The following is a 21,607-nucleotide window of genomic DNA, read 5'->3' on the forward strand; positions in this document are numbered from 1 at the left end:
AAGTAGTCGTGCAAAAGCAACTGCATGTATCGGTAATCAGCATTTCCAGCAACTACACATATTCAAGACGTCAACTAATGCATTTTGAGAGAGGTTAGGACTAATACAATCCTTTCAATGCTTACCCTCCAAGGATGAACAAAATTCGGGGAACCTGTGTCCCAAGCTGGACCCCGTAGGAAAACCACAGCGGGAAGAAACGAGCCACCAGAGGCTAAAAGTAGACAGAAGACCCTACCTCAGGACAAATCAAACGTGAGGTCGGGTGTTGGAGTTGGGGTTGGGTGGGGTTGGGGGAGGCGCGGGATGGGGTCGCTGCCGGGGGTCCCCCTACCCTCTCTCCGCCTCGGGCGGCCACCGGTGGGCAGCACGCCGGCTGAAGAAGCCAGGGCACGCCTCCCTGTTCCCGGAGAAAGCGCGTTGGCCTCGGGGGCCTCCAGGTCCCCAGACCACCACCCACCCGAGACAGGACCCCCGCTGTAGCCCGCAGCTTCCTCTAAGCCAGCTAGGGTGCAATTTTCGCAGACCGCCGCGCCCGCCAGAAGAAAAGGCTACCTTGAAACATAACCGCATGCCTTTCCGCGCGTGCCCCGGCGTTCGCGGGCCGGGCTGTGGCGGCGGGTCCCGGCCCGTCCCGTCGGCGCTCGGGAAGGTTGCTCTGAAGCAGGCTGCGCTGGGCAGAGGCAAAGACTCCAGCGCCCGCGGGCGTCCCTCAGGCCCGCCCCCAGCCCTGCCCCGGGACACCACGCATGCGCGCAGCTTCACTGTTTGCTAGAGGTCCTTACGCACCGGCTCACACCAGCTCAGGGGGTCCCGGGGCGCCCCCTTAGGTGGTGGGTAGGCGGTTTTCTGCCTATCGACCTTCACCTAAATTGCTGTGACCACCTGTGCGGTGAAACAGACGACCAGCCTCCCCGAATGGCAGTGAACTGAGAGTTCCAATTTCTAGAACTTAACCTCCCCGGCAAGTGCACCCATAATTAATACGCAAATACTTGAAAGGAAACTTAAAATATCAAAAGTGGTAACAGATCTGTGGTAAATATTTCTGTTATCACCGCCCTGTCCTGTGCCACATCCCATTCCATAAGGATAACCACTGTTCACTGTGTAAATTACTAGACCTTTGGCACACACACAAAAGTACCCAGTGGAAAACAGACTCTATCACTCTTATTTGTTAGTTTGAAGAAATCTGAGATAAAACTATATATATAAAATGTTATGGAACTTTTTTTGTATACTCTTTCATGGACATAGTTCTCTATCAACACACATCGATCCCCTAATTTTTTTTTACAAACATCTTTATTGAGGTATAAAATAAGCTGCACATAATTAAAACGTATAATTTGGTAAGTCTGGACATCTTAAAATCATCACTGCAATCAAGATAATGAACATATGCGTATCTCCCCAAATTTTCCTTATGCCCTTCTGTAATCCCTCCTTCAGCTCCTTCCCCATCTGCTTTCTGACAGTATAGCTTAGTTTGCATTTTCTAAAATTTTATGTAAACTGAATCATGGAGTACGGACTCTTTTTTTTTGGGGCCTGGCTATTTGTCCTCAGCATGATTATTCTGAGATTCATCCATGTTGTTACATGTATCATAGTTCATTTTCTTCTATTGCTAAGTAGTATTCCATTTTATGGATACACCATTATACATTCACCTGATGATGGACATTTGGATTATTTCTAGTTTTTGGCTATTATAAATGAAGCTGCTAAAACATTACCATACGTACCTTTGTATAGACATATGCTTTCATTTCTCTTTAGCAAACACCTAGTATAGAATAGTTGTATTGTCTACTAGGTGCATGTAAGATTGCCAATGTGTTTTCCAAAGAGGCTATTTACATTCCCAACCGCAGTAGGAATTATAGTGGGCATTACAGCTCCATTTCCTCCACATCCTCACCCACACATTTTAATCTAATAGGTGTCCAGGGGGATCACAATGCAGTTTTAATTTCTATTTCCCTAATGAATAATGCTGTTGAGCACTTTTCCATGTGCTTATTTACCATCTATATGACTTCTTTGGTGAAGTGTCTGTCATAATCTTTTGCCTAATTTTAACTGGGTTGTCTGTTTTCCCATTATTGAGTTTGGAGAATTCTTTCTATATTCTACATTCAAATTCCCTATCAGATATATGACTTACAATTATTTTTTCCAGTCTGTAATTTATTCCTACTCCACTTCTGAAGAGCAGAAGTTTTCATTTTTATGAAATTTATCAATTTGATCTTTTATGGATCATTACGTCAAATCTAAGGAATCTTTGCCTAAGCGAAGTTCACAAAGATCTTCTTCTATATGGTTTATAATTTTAGATTTTATGTGTAGGTGTATGATTCATTTGAGTTAACTTTCATGTATGGTGCGTAACTTTTGTGTGTGAGTTGAAGTTCATTTTTCTGGTATATGTATCTCCAATTATTTCACTACTAGCTTTTGAAGAGACTACTGTTTTTCTCTGTTGCTTCTGCATATTTGTAGGAAATCAGTTACTCATGTATGCATTGGTCTATTTTTCAGACTCTCTATTCTGTTTAATTGATATATTTGCTCATCTTTATGTCAATAACACACTGTCTTGATTTCTGTAACTTAAATTATTACTGAAATTAGGTGGTTTTAGCCCTCCAACTTGTTCTTTTTAAAAGCTGTTGTGGCTGTTAAATATTCCTTTCATTTTTATTTGCATTTTAGATTCAGTTTGTCAGTATCTACAAAAAGACTTCTTGGGATCTTGCTAGAGACTGCCTTAAAACCAGAAATCAATTTGGGGAGAACTGACATCTTAAAAATATTGACTCTTCAAACCAATGAACACAATATATCTCTCCATTTACTTGAGTCTTCTTTAATTCCTCTCAGCAATCTTTGAGTTCTCATACAGGTCTTGCACACATTTTTTTCAGAGCTATCCCTAGATATTTCATAATTTTTAATAAGCTATTGTAAATAGTATTTCTCTGTATATTTTAAGCTCTAATTATTTGTTGCCAATATACAGAAGTATACATTGATCCTGTATCTTGCAACCCTACTAAATTCACTTTTTAGTTCTAGGATTGTCCATTGGAATCCAGTACATTCCATTGGATTTTCTACATAGACAACCGTATCACCTGTGAATAAAGACAGTTTTAATTTTTCTTTTCTAATACACATGCTTTTAATTTCTTTTCCTTTCTTGATTGCACTATACCTACAGTACAATGTTGGAGATTATTGGTGAGAGCAGACACCCTTGGTTTGTTCTTGATCTCAGGAGGAAAACATTCAATCTTAAACCAATAAGCATAGTGTTACCTATAGGCTTTTCATGAATGCCCTTCATCAGGTTGAAGCTCCCTTCTGTTCCTACTTTGCTGAGAGCTCTTCTTTTTTTAATGAATAGGGGATGTTTTATTTTTTCAAATGCTTTTTATGTATCCATTGAGATGGTCTTATGCTTTTCTTTTTTAGTTTGTTAAAAAGGTGAATTATTTTATTGCTTTTCAGGTGTTAAACCAACCTAGCATTCCTGAGATAAATCTCACTTGGTCATAATTTATTGTCTTTTTATCTATTGTTAAATTCAATTTTCTATTTTTTTTTTAGAATTTCTACAGCTATGTTCATGGGAAATGTTGATCTGTAATGTTCTTTGTTTATAGTATTCTCAGATTTTGATATCAAGAAATACTGGCCTCTTAGAACAAATTGGGAAGCACCTCCTTCTCTTCAATATTCTAAAAGAGTTTGTGTAAAAATGGATTATTTATTCATTAAATATTTGATAGAACACACCAATGAAACCATCTGGGCCTGGAGTTTATTTTGGGGGAAGATTTTTATCTACAGATTCAATTACTTTCATAGATACAGGGCTCCTCATCTTATCTGTTTCCTCTTGAATGAGCTTTGGAAGTTTGTGTTTTTAAGGAAATTTCTCCATTTCATCCAAGTTGTTAAACTGACTGGCATAATGTTGTTCATATTTTCTTATTATTCTTTTAATGGGTGTAGTATCTGTAATGATGTCACCTCTCTCATTCCTGATACTGGTAATTTGTCTCTATACTCTCTTTCACTCTTTCAGTCTGGCTAAAGTATTGTCAATTTTATTGTTTTTTTCCAAGAATCAGCTTTTGGTTTCATTGATTTTCTGAATTGTTTTTTCTCTTTTATATTTCATCGACTTCTGTTTTGATCATTATTTCCTTTGTTTATTTTGGTCTAATTTGACATTCTTTTCTATAGTTTCTCAATGTAGAAGTGGAGTTCATTCATCTGAACTTTTCTTCTATTCTCATATAGGCATTTAGTGCTGTAAGTATTCCCCAAATACTGCTTTAGTGGCATATCACAAATACCCAAGTTCAAGGAGTTCCCTAAATTCAGCCTGGGTTCCTACTTCCTGTGTAGTAGTTGAGAAACTCTCATGGCAGTAAAAGGGGGGCACTCATAGGGCTTCTGATGCCTTGTGTCTTGAAAGCTGTTGTTTCTAATATTTTATCTCCTCTCCTTCCACTTTTTCCTCCCAATGAGGGTAAATCCAGTTCCTATTTCTCTATCTTGGATGAATTGAGAGGTCTCCTCCTCTTATTTTGTAGTGGCTAAATGAGACGTTCCCCTCACATGGAAACACCACAAGTCCTTTAACTATTATCCTACTGCTGATATTTAGTTTTTACTATTATGAAGATCGTAAGTCTTTATGCACTTCTGTGAATACTACTGAAGAATATTTCTAAAGTTGGAATTATTGGTTCAACTACAATAGATTTTGATTCATATGGCCATGTCTAAAAAAATAATGTTGGCCAGAAAATTGTGATATACTTCATTTCAAACTAAGGAGCACAAAATTACACCAATAACATTTTTTTAAAAGAGGATCTCTGTATAGTCCTTTCATAGGAAGTATTATTGTCATACTATGAGCAAATACTGATTCTGGTGGTTTGAATCAGGGTGGTCTAGGTTATCTACAGTAACAACTGCAAATCATAATGCTTTAACACAAAAGTGGTTTAATTCTCAGTCATGCTACATTTCTCTAATTTTCATAATTCAGCTGGGAGCTCTGGTCCCTGTTGTCTTCATTCTGGGACCAAGGATGATGAAGCAGTTTCTATTTAGAAAGTTATCAGTCTGTCACACAGGGGAAGAGACATTGTGGGAGGCATACACTGTATCTTATATGTCTAATCACATGTCAATTCCATCCTCATTTAATTGGCCAAAGCTAGTCAAAATGGTCACATTCAAATTTAGGTGGCTGAGAAAATGCAATTCTATACCTGGAAAGAAAAACCCAGGATATCTGGGAACAGCCCTAATGACTGGCCACATTTGTAAAGGTGTACAATCAAAATTTCACCAAAAATATTTTCAAGCATAAAAACATGTCTCACTTTGAGGAATTACAAAGTTCAGGAAAGGATAGTCCCTAAGACTGCAGTCACTTCTGACACCAACTACAGACATCTGGGGTCCCCGAGACCATCTTGCCTCTGACACCATTCAGGGGTCCTCAAGACCCCCCTCAGATTGATAATTTACTCTAAGGACTCACAGAACTCACTGAAAGCTGTTATACTTATGGTTACAGTTAATTACGGTGAAAAGATACAGATCAGAATCAGCCAAGGAAAAGAGATGCATTGGGCAAAGTCCAGGAGAGTTCCACATGTGAGTTACAAGTTGTCATCTCCCAGTAGAGGCATGGACAGCACTAAATTCTCCTGGCAACAATATATGACAATATGCATGGAGTGTTGCCAACCAGGGAAGCTCATTTAAGCCTTGGTGTCCAGAGTTTTATTGGGGCTTGGTCACATAGACATGGTTGACTGCCTATGTGACTGATTATTCTCCAGCACCTCCAAAGGTGGAGATGATACCATGTGGCCCAAAGCCCTCATCATAAATCACACCGTTAGACTGTTTGGTGTGGCCCAAATACCCAGGCAAACAAAGACACTGTTATCAGGCAGGACATTCCAAGGACTTAGAGATCTCACTGCAGGAGCTGAGGGCAAAGAGCAGCACTCTCGTTGGGTAAGGATAACTGTACTACACAGGGGTTAAATCATATTTGATTCAACATCATTTTAGAGCCCTACAATGAAATTGTTTCTGTATCCTATTGAAAGAAAAATACATTTGAATTGTATCAGTAATATTTGCTACCTAATAAAAAGTCTTTATTTTGGTAACATGATGGAAAAAAACAATGCCACATTTGCCAAACATATTACCTAGATAAAGACTCTCTAAGAGTTGTTTTTGTTATAGTTTGTCCCAATTGAACCCTAAAATCAACATAATTATCCTCTGAATAATAGTAATAATTATCCTCTATCCTGCCTTTTATTAAAAAATTGTTTTTTAATATTTTAAAAGATATATAATCTATTTTCTAAATATGTTAAGACTTTATGCTTTCACCTCATATTCCTTTAGACTAAGCTTTTGCCAAAGGAAATTAGTAAAGTAAAAATTAAGGCTTTTCATTTAAAAATCAGAAATGCCAGCTAGTGCGTCTCAAAATATTGAAGAACTTGCTGCTGTTTGCACTGTATTCAAAAACAGTATGAAGCCCCTGTAAAAAGAGAAATTATGAAATACGCATTTCTAAATGGGTCAGGGTTAGTCATCACTGATAATACTGATTCAAAGGCACTATCCTGTTTTGAAAAGTGAATAAAATCAAGGGGATTGCATGGAGCTCAAGGATTGATAAACATCATGTTCTATCTGGTGTAAGGTAGCTCTGTCTTATGCCATCTTGTGAATCTGAACTCATTTCTTAAAATGGAGAAGAAAAATGATTTTTAACCTATTGTTTTTCAGTAGCGCTCTTCTCATCAAGCTTTATAATGCCATCTTTAAAATAAAATGTAACACTGAATTATATTTTCCAACTTTATAAATTACCTGATTTTAAAAGCTGTAACTCAAGTAAAAGATTCTGCAAATACATTTTGTTTTAAAAAGAAATAAATTAATTTATTGCTACCTTTAAACATTTTACAGAGATACTTTATTAATCTAGAGATAATTTTCTTTAGTCATTTTATTTATGAAAAGCAAAATGTATATTGTTTAGCAGCACAAATCTGGGATTACTGAGAGAAACAGGGTCAGTCATCCCAAATCATTTAATAGAAGTGGGTTAGTCTGTCATGTTTTATAGCTATTCTGGTTACTGGCAATTTTTAAAGGCATTCCAAAAAGTGGTCATCAGCAAAAATGAAAATGTCTTAGATTTTTTTCACAAAAGGAAAAATTTAAAACAAATATTTTTCTTATAAGGGACAGTAAACTCTTTCAGTGTACTAAATTTAATTTTCTTGTTTATGACATTTTCCTATATTAATTTAAAATCTTTGAAAAAACAACATATATCTTAAGATTGAAAATTAAATAAATAGTAGTTAAATTTGACTTACTGCTTTTAGAAAGAAAATGTTTCAAAGTGGATTTTTTTTTAGTGATTATTATTCATTATCATATGGGATATACTGGATTGCCAGTCAATTCCATTGAGATCATAAAAATGGAACAACTGTCAGAGGAAATAGAAAAAAAATACTATAATATTTAATGGAAGTAATTTTTAAAATGCCACAGCATAGCAGTAGAGTGGCTGCAAACACACCAATCAAGGACCTAAACAGAAACAGGACAGCTATTTTTTGCCAAGTTTCTAAGGAGACACCAAGAAAAAACAGGCTTGCAACCATCAGAAGAATTTGTTAATTAACAATGATGGTAACCAGTCTAGGACAGAGAATAGTGTAAAAAAACAACCTGTGAGTCACAACAGTCATCTGGGCAACATAGCCAGGTGCTCATGACAATAATGACAATCATTAACACTCACATCACCGCTGAACACATACACCTACTGCAAGGGTGCCTAGATGGTGGTATTAATTAAAGTATTACAAAAGCAGAAATTCAAACAGAGCACAGCATGTCAGGTTTTTACATTATTCTGTGTGGGCTCAATCTGTTGAGTAAAATTAAGAAGCTCAATATTTAGAGGGAGAGTTACATCTTTAAATCTTTCACATGTGTATTCTTATTTGAGCCTTACAAAAATGGGATGAGGTATGCAAAACACATTCAATAAAAATCTAAGTGAAATCACCTTCCAGGCCACATGCATACCTAGCACTAAGTGTGGCGTGGACTCTAAGGTGGGGTTTGAGGAAGAGTCTAGTCTTTAGGGAATGCAAAAAGCCCCGGGTTTAGGAAGAACAATTTTCCTCCAGGAGCGGGGAGCAGATCTCATGTGTGAGAGTTGGAGCTATTTTCCTCCCATGATGATGGTTCACAGCACGTGTATTCAGCTGGGATGAATCTACTAAAAGAGTTACTTTATATCCCAAATCCTTGCAGAGTATTTTTGCCCTTATGTTTAATAAAAGAGGTTTTCTCTCAGAGAAAATTTTGTCACTCATTTTTCTTTATCAATATTGATCACACCTTCTTATCTTTCGGGAAATTTTCAGATCTCTGAAAGGAAATCACGGCACCATCCACTACTGAACAAAGTGTGCTTCATTAAGAGCAAACTGCTGGTGAGTCATACCCTGAAAGTGAGTTGTTCCTTTTGAGCAGGATAATTACATGGGTGCTTCAGAAGAGAACCCAATCAAACTCTTATTGTATTGATGTATTTCCCTTTGGAACAGAGTTTTCATTTTCAGTCCAGAAAAAAATAATATTAAGCTTGTAGACTGCCATATATAGGTGGACTTTAACAAGTGATACTGAAGATATACAACTACTTCATTGACTCCTGAGTGTAATTTAGTTGCATTTCCTTGAATTACCTAGAATATCACACTAATAAACCATAGTATTTCTTACACAACATTCATGACAACCCTAGCACTTTTCCTAAATGGTCTCAGTATATAGTTATAATATTATCCATAAAAGATTATAGATTTGAGGAAAAGGTCCTTTTCACAAACTCAGATTCTCCTATATTACTAGAAATTGTGGGAAAAAATTTACTTTCAAATAGCCTAAATTTATTTTACATTTTTATTTTAGCTAATATTCCATAGAAATACATTGAGTACTGTAATGACTTTACTACTGAATTCTGCAGAAAAAAGTCCCAAATAGTTTTAAAATCAGATGCTTCAAATTTTAAACTGGTGTGCAGCTTCTTGTAAAGTAGAGGAAATGATGAAAGGCATCACCTTTATCTGATTGAAAGACATCACATTATCCTATTTTTTCAGCTTTGGTTTGTTCTACTCTCAGCCCAAATCACAGACATTCTTCTAGATATAGGACCATAATATGCAATGATTTTTTGAGTACACTATTTATTTAATTACATCCTATTCCATGGCAAAAGACTCTGGATGCCATCTTAGGTTCTTCCTCCCTGATTGCTCTGCTCTGGCCACTCTTCTCCTTGGTTGGTTCCCCCCTCCACCCAGTACTGCAGTCTCCTCAACCTCTCCACAGTAACATGACCGGGCTCAGTTGGAGGGGCAATTCTCTCTATCTCTGCTGATTCTCCTGGTGATGTCAACTCTTCTCGAGGCTTTAGGCTCAATCTATATGTTACTGACTCCCAAACCTATATCTCTAGTCCTCAACTCTCTCTTAGATTCCAGACTTTTATATCCAATTCCCTATTTGACTTCTCTTGAATTTCCAATAGTCATCTCTAATTTATGTCCCAAGGGACTTTTATTTCTTCTTCTTCTCCTCCTTCTTCTTCAAAACCTGGTTCTCTTGCTGTTTTCCTATCTCAGTAAATAGCAATACCATGTTTTCACTTTCACCAACTCCAAACTTTGGAATTCTCTATTCTCTTTCACATTTTACCTACAATCTATCAGCAAATCTTCTCAGCTCTCCCTTCAAAGCATGTCCAGAATCTGAATACTTCTCAGCAACCCAACTACCACAGTCCGGGTCCAAGCCACTATCATCTCACCTGGCATGTGCAGTGGCCTCCTGACTGCCTCCCTGCCTCTGCTCTTGCTCCTAGGTGTATTCTTAATGCGGTGACCAGAGTAGTCCTGTGAGAATGTCAGCCCATGTCACTCCCCTACTTGAAACCCTCCAATGGTGTCCTTCCATTCAGAGTAAAAGACAGTCCTTCTAAGGCCCTAAGAAGCCTCCGTGCCACCTGTTCTGTGCCAGCCCATCTCTTTGACTTCATCTTCTACTACCTCCTCCATCCATCCCTCACTCTCCTCCCTGTTCTTCAAACCCTCCAAGTACTCTCCTGGCTTTGGGCCTTTGTTACTCACCTTCCCCTCTACCTAGGATGCTCTTTCCATAGATATCTGCAGGGTTTACTCCCTCTTCTCCTTCAGGGTGTTACTCAAATGACATCTGCTTTATTTTCTCCTTAGTACTAAGCACTGTATAATATACTATAAGTTTGCTTATCTATTGCTCCCACTGGAATGTAAGCTCTAGGCAAGGCAGAATTTTTGTCTATTTTATTTACTACTGTATCCTCACTACTTATAATAGTGCCTGGCACCCAGTATATACTCAATGAATAATTGTAGAGTGAACGAGTAAATGATGTCTTGTCATCTCACAAAATTGCCCCAGTAGACTGAAGATGGATGGATGGATGGATAGATGGATGGATGGACAGAGCAAGCCTATACATAGATAGGCTGGTATAATCTGTCACTACCACTCCCCAGCCCCTACTCCGGGAAAAGCAGCACAAGCACCAATATAGAATTACAGACAGAACTTCCCATTTTAGGCTAAGGACAGCATATAATCATGTTACATTTCATATTTCTTAGAAATTAAGTATTAATAATACCTTTCATTTGAACATCTTAAAATGTGTTTTAAAAAAAGCGGACCATAATTACAGGTACTTGTGCATCATTTTGAACATCAAGTAGTGGTAGGAGGCTTAATGGATTCAAGATCTCACTGGCTTGTGACACCTTTGTATTGGAAAAGGAAATGCAAGAAGAATCCAAGCAGCAGTTTGACATTTACAATATGTCACTTAAGACTTAGAAGGACTATTGTTGTCTTGCTTATTAGCATAAGAAAAAAGTGAAATGACTTGTAGACTATCAACAGAGTGCTGTGGTGACCTTGGGCCAGTCAGTTACCTCAGTTAACTTCACTTGCTTCTTCCTGTCTGCTCAACACATCACAGTTGAACAGACTGCTCAGAGCAGGCTCCCAGAAGGAAGTGGGTTTCACTCTTGGCACTTTTTTTTCTTAACCAAAAGTGTTTTCCTGAGGTCAAAGTGTGAGTACCACATATGCTTTGTGTTGACCATACTTACAATCTAAAGACAAGTGTTCCTTGTGAGACTGAGCCCCTACTGAGTTGCCAAATCCTGAGAATGTGGCTTTGGTGTCCTGGTCTCCTGATGGCAAGCCCCTAGCACCCCAAACCCCCTTTTCTAATGCCCAGGACCCTCACTCTTCTTTCTTTCAAAACTAGCACACAGGAAAGCTTCTGATTACAGCTTAAACAAGCTGCCTCTTCTAAGATTGTTACAGGTCCTTTTGGAGAGATCAAAGGCAGAAGCAAAATGAAGTGCCAGTGCTGAAGTTTCAGGAGTCAACAAGCCCAGCTTCTGTGTTTGGGGAGCAGGACTCTGACTGCCTACACCCTGGAGACAGCACCGAGTAGGCCAAATACTCACAACCCCGGCACCCCAAGCATCTCCAGCACCTCACTGCTCTACTCATTAAAATAAACTCTGCCCCAGGGGTCGAAAGTCTGAAAGAAACTCCAACAGGCGTTATCATATATACACAGACTTTTGGAGGAACTTAGGAGTCATTTAGTCTAACCCTCTCATTTTACAGGTGAGGAAATTGAGGTTTCTGCTGTCCTGTGAGCCTCTCAGTGCACATTCCACATCTTACTTTTGTCTGTGCTTGGAAATGACAGACTGCATTTCTTGCAAAAGAATAATTCAACGTAGTCATTCAACATATCCTCTTAGTCAAAAGCGGTGATATTTGATTGAGCTTGTCAACCAGGATGCTCTAAAAATGCTCATGTTCTAGGAATACAAATCATATAAACTTATAAGGAAATTTTCAAGTTGGACCTGAGAGGAATTAACCTGTCATCTGCTTCCAAATTGAAGTATCCCATGATCTCAGGCACCAAGTGGTAAATCAGTGTTACCTGTTTGAGGGAAAAAAAAAAAAAAGCAAAGGTGTGGGGAGGTGTGAGTTTTAGCGCAGATTTCGTCATAATCTAGCCATTTAACTTTGGGCAAGCACCTCATCTTTTGGGGAGATAAAAACCCTCCTAGTAAGTAACCAAACTTACTATCATCCGCTAGGACTTGGCAGAGAGATGAGCAAAGCAAATGGGCCATAACTTTACTTTAAAGGTGAAATGCTCTCTGGTTCTGTGTCTCATCAATCAGAGGCTTGGAGAAAGAGATGTCTGGGAAGGCTGAGAGCACATTTCTGCTACCCCTAGACTTTTTGTGGCCAGAAAATGGACACTAGGATGGAAACCAAGAACCTTCCTTCCCCCAAACCAATTTCAGTGGTAGACACATGATCCATACTTGGACAATGATAGTACCTACTGCCTTAGCAGCAGAAATAGGGCCAAAGGATAGCCAAGCAGATCCATGCTCAGATTTCCTCAGATTGGTATACAGATCTTGGGAAACAGGAGTCCTTTTCTCTAGAGTTTATAACCTGGGTGATGCAAGCATGAATTACAGTGGCTGTTTCCTTTCGGCACACAGAGGAAGACCATCTAAAGGAACAGCAATGAGCCCAGCACAGAGATAAGCAGAGCAAAAGAAGAGACAGTGTTCCACTGATGTTGTCTAGTTCCTGGATCCAGCCATGCCTGAAGATGCTTGACTTGAAAAATTCTCTTTTCTGCCTGAACTAGCTGTAGCTGGATTTCTGTCACTTTTGATCAAAAGAATCCTGAGTAATAAATCCTCTAATTTTTCATATGAGGAAAGTGAGGCTCACATGGAAGGAATGATTGACTCAAGGTTACACAGCACATTGGGGACAAAATCTGGACCTGAAATCAGATCTACTGATTTCCATTCCAATGCATTTTCTACTGCACTCTGCTTCATATACTCTATCTTGCGAATTATTCAACATTTTTTGAATGATAGTACAGGTCTTTTTCCATACCATACGGCATCATGGCAAAATCCACTTATTTAAGCAAAAGATGGAGGACGGACAATTTATCAAAGATTCCATGATATGAGAAGAGAGCTTACACTAACTGATTTCTGTCTAGGTTAGTCCAAATAAAAAATTCAACCATATCAGGGTCAAAGGTATAAACCATGTACTTGATTTTTTTTCTTTTTTCTTTTTCTTTTCTTTTTTTTGCCAGTGGAACATCTACTGTATTCCAGGCACAGAACAGGGTCCTTTATAAATGTTTTCATGTGCAGCTGACTCATACTGGGCTTCATGCATAGTTGAAACTCAACAGACATAGGAAGGAAGGAAGGCAATAAAGGAGAGAAAGAGGAAAGAAGAAGAAAAGTAAAGTGGGTTTTAAGTAAAAATTGTTTTTTCTACTGCTCAACAGAGCATATATTTAATTAGTATCTTATAGTAATCGCAACACATGTCCATGAAACCTAGTCTGCTGTGCAACTACAGCTTTTCCTAAATTAAACAGAAGAAACTGTGAGAAAAGAAACCTCAAGTTAGAGCCTCAGACCACAAGCCTATCTTAGGAGGACTGAACATTAGGAGCAAATGAAGTAGCAGAAGATGATGACTCCCGATAATTGTCCTAATTGTAGCAGTTCCGTGAAGTGTTATGACATGGCTCAGTCACAATCAGTAATACTCATTTACAAGGTCTGTGGAGTAAACTGTGTGAAAGTGGGCAGTTCTGGGATTTAATAACACAATGAACAATGCTTTAGAAAACCTAAATGCTTGATGACGAATAGATGTTAAGATTATTTTGTTTGAATTATTGTTTAGTATAAGTTATATCATTCTTTGTGATCAGACTTTTAAAACCACAAACAGGATGCAGACAATTGGAAAAAAAAAGTTTCAGAGTCAGAAAATAAGATGGTCATCAGGAGGATGTGCGTTGCCTGGCTTTGTAAAAGTACCCAGCCACATTCAAACTTGCTCTTTTCTAGTTTTAATTCAGTAATGAAAGACAACACGCTGAAAGATTCCTTAGTAACATAATCACACAACTGAAGGGCATCTTTTACCATGTTATATAATTTAGACATAAAAAGGAAGAGGGGGAGAGATTTCACTATCAACCTCATCAAATTAGCAAAACAGAGTATACTATGTGAATTACTTGTTAAATAAGTTTTTCTTTAGGTAAGAAATCCTCGGCCTAACTCTTAGGGTAATCTAGACATCAATAGTTTCCATCAATGGTTTTATATTCCAGGCAGAATACATTATAATCACTATTTTTGAACTTAAGAAATATTGGTAAAATTTTACTTAAGAATGACTTTTATTAAGATTCACTGATGGCTCCGATGTCAACCTGCCATGCTATTTACTACTGAAACGTTTATAACATGAGTGCGTGGTTCACTGTCCAGCAAATTGCTCACTGGTTTCCTGTGTTTATTCTTCCATCTGTATGCATTTAAGGCTGGCTTTGCCAGTCAGCAGTTTGCAGTCTTTTTATGAGGCAGCTACAACAGCACCACATGCAATCTTCATCATTCATTCTTTAATTCAAACATCCATTCAAAAAATATATGCCATTCACTGTTTGAGACTCTGAAAAGAGAAGTGGACCAGATAAAAATGGTCCCTGCTTTTGGAGCTTTTATTCTTGAGAGAGGAGACCAATGAATACGTGAAAAAGAAGATTTTAGAGGTTGGTAAATGCTATGGAGAAAAGAAAATAGGTAATATGATAGAGAGTGTGGGAGGAAGGCAGTATGAATAGGGGCATTTAGAAAAATCCTTACTGAGAAGGAGACATCTGAGCTCAAACCTGGATGACAAGAAGGAGCCAGCCTGCATTTTCCAGTCTGAGGGAATAGCAGGAGCACAAAGAACAGACTGGCATTCTACAGAAGAAACAAGTCAGTGCGACTGTGAGCATGCGTGATGAGGCTGGAGAGGTGAGCAGAGGGTCCCAGCATGCAGGGCACCATGGGCCACAGGGGCAGGCCAGGGGGATCAGAAACTCTGTGCCAAGGGTTTGGAGAACACCAAGGGTCTTCAAGCAGGGCAGTGATATCCGATTCATATTTTTAAAAGATCACTCTGACTGCCAGTGGGTGATGGACCATAGGGTAAAGCTTAGGAGCGAGGAGGGCTGCTGGTTCTGTTTTTGTCGTTTGGATTCTATGCAGGGGAGGCAGGCAGAGCAGGTGAGTGGGGTTGTAATCCAGTTTTTGCACCACTCACCAAGCCCTGTGTCCAGCATGGGGCTACACTGACCTGTAGAAAGGGGTATCTTTTTCTACCACACATAATGCTCCATATAGGTAGGAAGCAGCCCCACTAATGAGAACGGGGCGGGGGGGGGGGAAGATACTGTAATAGTCTTTGCAAGGATAACAGTTAAGGTGGAGCAAGACAAGTAGGTTTTGCATATGTCTGAAGGAAGAGCTGGCAGGACTTACTGATGGATTAGATGTGAGGGGTGAGGGGATAGGAGAAATCAATGGTGATCCTTAAACCCATGGGGCCTGGTGCTGTCACTGACTGAGGTAGAGAAAACTGGGAATAAACCAGATGTTTGTTTGTGTATTTGTTGGTCTTTTAGGAGAGGGGTCCAGAATTCAGTCTGGGCTAGGACTAGTCTAATATACACGTTAGATATCTTTTAACAGTCAGATTTATGAGTTAAGGAAATTTTTGGTTCCATTAAGTGTAACTCAACAATGCAAAGAAATCACAGCCTCTTCTCAGATCTCCTTCATGATTCCTGACGCACGAGGGGATGGGGGCAGGTGGAGGAAGGGAACTAGAGTTAACCCAGTCTGGGATTCTTCAACTGAGGGAAGAATTTAAATAGATTCAATCTCTCAGATTTCCACCTCATCACTCCTTTCTTCCTCAAGATGGTAGGAGCCCACGGTGCACTCCCAGCAGTACCTGGAAGGAGTCTTTGTGCCTTTTGGTCCCTCTCCCTCGTCTGGAGTCTACCGCAGTGCACCCTGTTTGCATTTCCCTGGTCACTGCTTGCCCCATTGGTGTACCCTGCTGAAGCTGGCAGCCAGTGGCTTTGTGAGAGCTCGGTGAAGGCTCTGGGACTCCCTGGCTGACTCAGCCTCTTTGTCAGCTGGCCCTATACACTCCCTGCCACATGTTCTACCCAGCTCCTGGCCCGAACGCACATCATAGCCCTATGGACGTTTACTAGCTCTCTACTCAGCTGTGGTCCATGGACACTTTGGAAACACATGGGAATTTCTGAGTCCCATCCTCACTACGTGGGAACTGAAGGTAGCTTTAGAGAGCTACCATCCAGCGCCATCTCTGCCTGACCATGCCACACCACTGATTTCACTCTGATATGTTTGTCCACCATCTGTACCCCACCACCCAGACTGGCATAAGGGTCAGAAGAGTGATGTTTTCTTAGCCTCCAAAGTAAACTGGACAAAAACTCACAGCATTGCACTTAAGAGCTATAACACACCTCCCCCTGCTTGGGCAGAAGTTCGGAGAGGGAAGATTAGCACTCAAGTGTCTGCCTCTTCTGCCCCACCTTCTTTCCCCCACAATCCCTTGGTACCAGAAGAGGTGGGCTTCCAACTTTCATTCATCCTGGTCCATTCTTCTCCTGCCCTGGGGCAGCAAGCATCACAGCCTAGCGAGCAGAGATGGGGAGAGGGCAAGAGGAATGTTCTCTTCATATATGGAATTCGACTGTATTGAAGGATATAAAAATTCTTTCCAGTCACCTTGCTACACCTTGATGGCTGAGGGATTACGGGAAATGGTATATGACTATTCACAGGGAAACAAAATCTGGACCTTTTTAAATATGGTACACTTATAACACAAGTTTGTAGCTCACTGCAGTTGTCAGTGCTGGAGATACAACTGAGAGTGACCAGCATGTGGGTGGTGTAAAGCCAGGACTAAAGGAGAGCATCTAAGTCATGGCACAGAAGAGCCAAGAGCCCAAAACTGAGTGCTGGAGTGTGGAGAGGCTGGACAGAGGGCCAGGAGCCAGCAAAGGACACTGAGAGGTAGTGCATGAGACAGGAAGAAAGTCAGGAACTGTGCTGTCCCCGGGATCACGACAGGAGCACGCTTCCAGAAAAAGGGGGTATTCGCCTGAATCAAACATTCCCAGGAGGACAAGCCTATAAAAGGAGCCTACCCACACTCTGATCCTGACCCTGATCCTAACCAAGACCCCCAACTCTTCCTTAGAAGGATAATGAGGACGAGGTAGAATGAATGATACAATACCTTATCTAAAAGGGCCATCAGTAACACTACTTCATAAAATCATGTAACCATTTTTAATTAAGAGGATACTCTACTCAGCAAAGGCTGCACTCTTTGAGCCAAACTGAAACCCCACTGGGAAGACTGAAGTGATGAACACTGGCCATGGGGATCCCCTGCTGTTACTGAGAACTTTTAGAGGCATTCCGCAGGACCCTCCAGTCTGCCTCTGACGCAGCATCATGAGCAGCAAAGTGACTGTTTCCTTCTTTGCTTTGCTTATCTTTTTCCTGAAACCAAAGCGGAAACACATTACTCTTTCCTTCTTTTAGGCAGACACTAACGCACGTGGTTTTGCGGGCCTGGTGTCCCAGGCATTCTGGAGACAACAGAAATATAACCAGAAATGACGCCTTTTTTTCCACCAAAAGGAGCAGTGAAATAAGCCCTTGGGATGCTCAGGGTGTCATGTCCTGCTGCCTCTTCCCACCATTGCTCTGAGGCATGGTGCCTGCCACCCTGATCTTGACTTTCACTCACACACAATTGTGACTGTGGCCATGTAGAAGTTTTATTCATTTCCTCTATTCCATTTTTACCTATTTAATCAAATTAACACTATCTAGACTATAGAAAGAACAACAGAAACAGTGTTGAGTTTGAATTATCTATTCACTTTAATGGTCAACCTGAGAGGCAGAATGAGATAACACAAAGAGCATGGGTTGACTCCTGGCTCTGCCTCTCACTAGCTGAGTGACCCTGGAGGTCTACGTAGTCCAGTGGGCTGGGGAGTGTGTGGTGAGAAACCTGCCCTCTAAGTTGGGCTGGGTTCCTGCGACCTGTCATTAGCCATGGAGGAGCAGGGCTTGCCATGATTATGAGGAGACTCAGTAAGGAACCAAGGAGACAGTCATTTTGATGCATTCCATCCAAGGGAGCAGGATGGAGAGGTAGAAACAGAGACAGAAGCCAACAGTTTGCATTTGGGGCCAACTAGATAGAGTTAACAGACTTGAGAGGGTGCGTAGGAAGTGAATTCTACTAGAGTCCTAAAGTGCTGATACTCAGAGCCCTGCCCCCTTTGAGACAGAGGCTGCAGCTGGATGAGTCAGCCAATCCTGGGGTGGGGAGGGAGCTGCTGAGGGTACTGGGATGCTCAGACATTGGAAAGTAACCTCACTTCTCTATATGCCAACTTCTTCATTCAAAAATTCCTGGTAGTAATGCCTTCCTCAAAGAACTGGTTCAAAGTGAGATAATGTATATAGAAAATCTAACTTAAGAGCTGGCTTATAGAAAGTGCTAAAAGAATGATTATTGAGCAACAACTGACTGAACACTTTCATCTAAAGCTCTTTCCATAATTTCAAACTCAAGTTCATGGTATCCAGAACTAAGGCAGTGTCTTAAGCCCACTTGTCTTACATGTGTTCTTTCCCAACATCCTACAGAAAAAATCCAACCATACCAGATGAAAAATTATGTATCCCAACTGGAGATGGGAGTAGGGTCTCATCCTTACATGTGGTAGGTCAACTTCTAAGATGGCCCCAATGATCCTGTCTCCCGTTATTTATGTTCTCGTATAAACTTTTACCCTTGAGTGGGAGCTGGACCTAGTGATGGGGTGTCTTTTCTGTAATTAGGTTGTAAAAGATTGTGCTTTCATTTTGTTAGCTCTCTATTGGCCACTTGGGTGAAGCCAGCTGCTGTACTGGAGAGACCCAAGGAACAAGAACTGAGAGCAGCCTCAAGCAAGAGGTGAACAAACATCTTCAGTACAACAACCCCTGAGGAACTGAATCCTGCCCAAACCATGTTGGCTTCAAGGCAGATCCTTCCCACAACCGAGTCTTTGGATGGGAGCACACAAGCCTTTGCTGACACTTGATTGTAACCTTGTGAGAGACCTGGAAGTAGAAGACCCAGCTAAGCCATGCCTGGATTCCTGACAGACAGAAACTGTGAGAAAATAAATGTGTTGTTTTAAGCTGCTAACTTTTGGAGTAATTTGTCACACATCAGTAAATAATTAGTACACCAACCCTGTCATCTGGATGAGGTTTCAGTTTGGAATGGCACAGGGAGGAGCAGAGTGAGGGGAGGGCTGATCAGCTACCACATCATGAAAGGAAGTTCCCCTGGGGGTAATTGAAGGGATCGCCATTCATGAAACCCCGTCCGGGAGCTAGAGACAGAGCAGGCTACAGAAAAAGCAGTGAGCAGAGATAAAATTCAACTTTTTTTTGAGTATTCTACCTAAAGTACCTATGGCAGGTGCTAGAGAACAAGGGGAGTGAAGTCCAGTCACCTCGCTTATAATCTGCATCCTTGAGGCTGCAGAGGGCAGGGCTCGTATTCAGAGAAGACTCTGTGAGGTCAGTGATGAGCAAGATGCCACCTAGAGAGAGACTCTGCCAGCTGATGTCCAACTTCCAAGACAAGGAGACTTTGCTCTTGAGCTAAGGTGAAACCCCACCCAAGCAGCTCTCAGCCCTGCTTACAGTGCCATCCCTGTCCTGGACAAACTATTCAATCTCTAAACTGCTAAAGAAAAAAGTATCCATCTGTTTGTCTTCTGTTTTTGTTAAGGACAGAAAAATTACATTGGCTTACAAAGTCTCTGTTGGGACCCATCTCAGCTACCAATCCTGATTATCTTTCTGAAAAGCCATCCATATGCATCAGCAGAGCAAAAAATTACCAGCTATATAAAAATGCTCAGTGGTTTAAATGGAACATTCAGAGCAAATCATCCTGAGTGTAAAAGCACTTAATAACAGAGTTCTTCTCCCTCATGTTTCCTGTGTGTATTTTTTTTTTTATAATTCTTATTCTCACAGAAGGCTGTTAGGGAAAGGAAACAATATGCAACAATTCTTAAAAATAGAAAATATAATTGCACACCTGGAAAAAAGCCCAGTAGCACTGAGCACAGCTAGCTTCCATCTTGCTTTCTAATTCCACTTCCCAGTAAAAGGAATCAGTACTCTTTGGAGAAATGGCTGATCCTAGGACTGGAGAAGCAAATAGACAAGATGAGCCTGGAAAATCTTATAGAACCAGAAAGTAATACAGCACTCAAAATACAAAAACAAAAAAAGGCCGCATTGATGGGGTCAAAAGGGACACAGAAGACAATTAAAACAGCTCCCAAGTGGCCAAAGCTGGAAGAATTTGAGCAACAAAATAAATAAAGCAATATTGGATTATAACCCAAAGTGTAAAGTAAATATTCACGAGTCCATACTGAGATATATAAATAAGGAGATAAACCTCCCATGCAGAAGAATCCAAATAACTTATGCAGATACTCAGCTTCAAGGAAATGGAACATAACTCCCCACTCCTTAAGAGTGGGCAATGTACGGTGACTCCCTTCCAAACAGCACAGTATGGAAAGAGGGAAAAAGAGTAATACTACAGTAAGAAACCTAACAAACGCTACCTCAGCCAGATGGTCAAGTCAGCATCAACAGGGCTAAGTCACACTGATGCATGTATCATAGATACAATGTGATGAAAATAACACTTTACTTCCGTGGTCTTCCTCCCAAAACACACAACCTCAGTGTAATCATGAAAAAAAATAAGACAAATCTCAGTTTGAGGGACATTCTACAAAATACCTGACAAGTACTCCTCAAAACTGTCAAGGTCATCAAAAACAAGAAAAGTGAGGACTGTCATAGCCAAGAAGAGCCTAAAGAGACATGACTAAACATTAATAATGAGGTGTCCTGGATGAGATCCTGGAACAGAAAGAGGACATTAAGTGAAAACTAAGAAAATCTGAATAAGGTATAGATTTTCATTAATAATAATGTATCAATGCTGGTTCATCAGTTGTAACAAATATACCATGTGTAACAAATGTAAGATGTTAATAGCTGGGGAAATTAGATGTGGGGTATATGAGAACTTTCTGCGCTATATTCATGATTGTTTTGTAAATCTTAAATTGTTCTAAAATAAATACTTCATTAACGATCAACAAAGATGGAAAGAAACAGGTAAAGTATGGGGGAAAGTAGCCTGAACCAAAAAACTGATTTAGGGTCTCGCAGTAGGTGTCAGATTTTGGAGAAAGAGAAATTGGATGGTTGTATCCAAGGTAGAAGAAATTTAATAGCAATTAAAGTTTTGGTGGAATTTTTAATCATTTTTTACAAAAATGGTGCAAGACGGA

At 40.2% G+C, this 21,607-nt stretch overlaps 1 protein-coding gene across 9 annotated transcripts in view; it reads right to left on the reverse strand.

The window, feature by feature from the left end:
- FBXL21P (F-box and leucine rich repeat protein 21) overlaps positions 1–21,607 on the reverse strand; it is an 87,739-nt gene that overhangs the window by 52,149 nt on the left and 13,983 nt on the right. For 7 of the 9 annotated variants that reach the window (XR_012068334.1, XR_012068324.1, XR_012068328.1 and 4 more), the window contains 2 exons: positions 20,326–20,435; positions 12,120–12,184 (listed from right to left, as the gene is read on the reverse strand). The exons of 1 other annotated variant lie outside the window; for it this stretch is intronic. Coding sequence is in view for 4 of the 8 variants with exons in the window: in XM_072957050.1 (XP_072813151.1) it covers positions 12,120–12,184; positions 20,326–20,435 (175 nt within the window). In the remaining 4 variants the exon portion in view is untranslated. The remainder of the gene's footprint in view (positions 1–12,119; positions 12,185–20,325; positions 20,436–21,607) is intronic. One more of the 9 variants, XM_072957047.1, reaches the window with a different exon arrangement.

Source organism: Vicugna pacos, chromosome 3, assembly GCF_048564905.1.
Source record: "Vicugna pacos chromosome 3, VicPac4, whole genome shotgun sequence".
NCBI lineage: Eukaryota > Metazoa > Chordata > Mammalia > Artiodactyla > Camelidae > Vicugna > Vicugna pacos.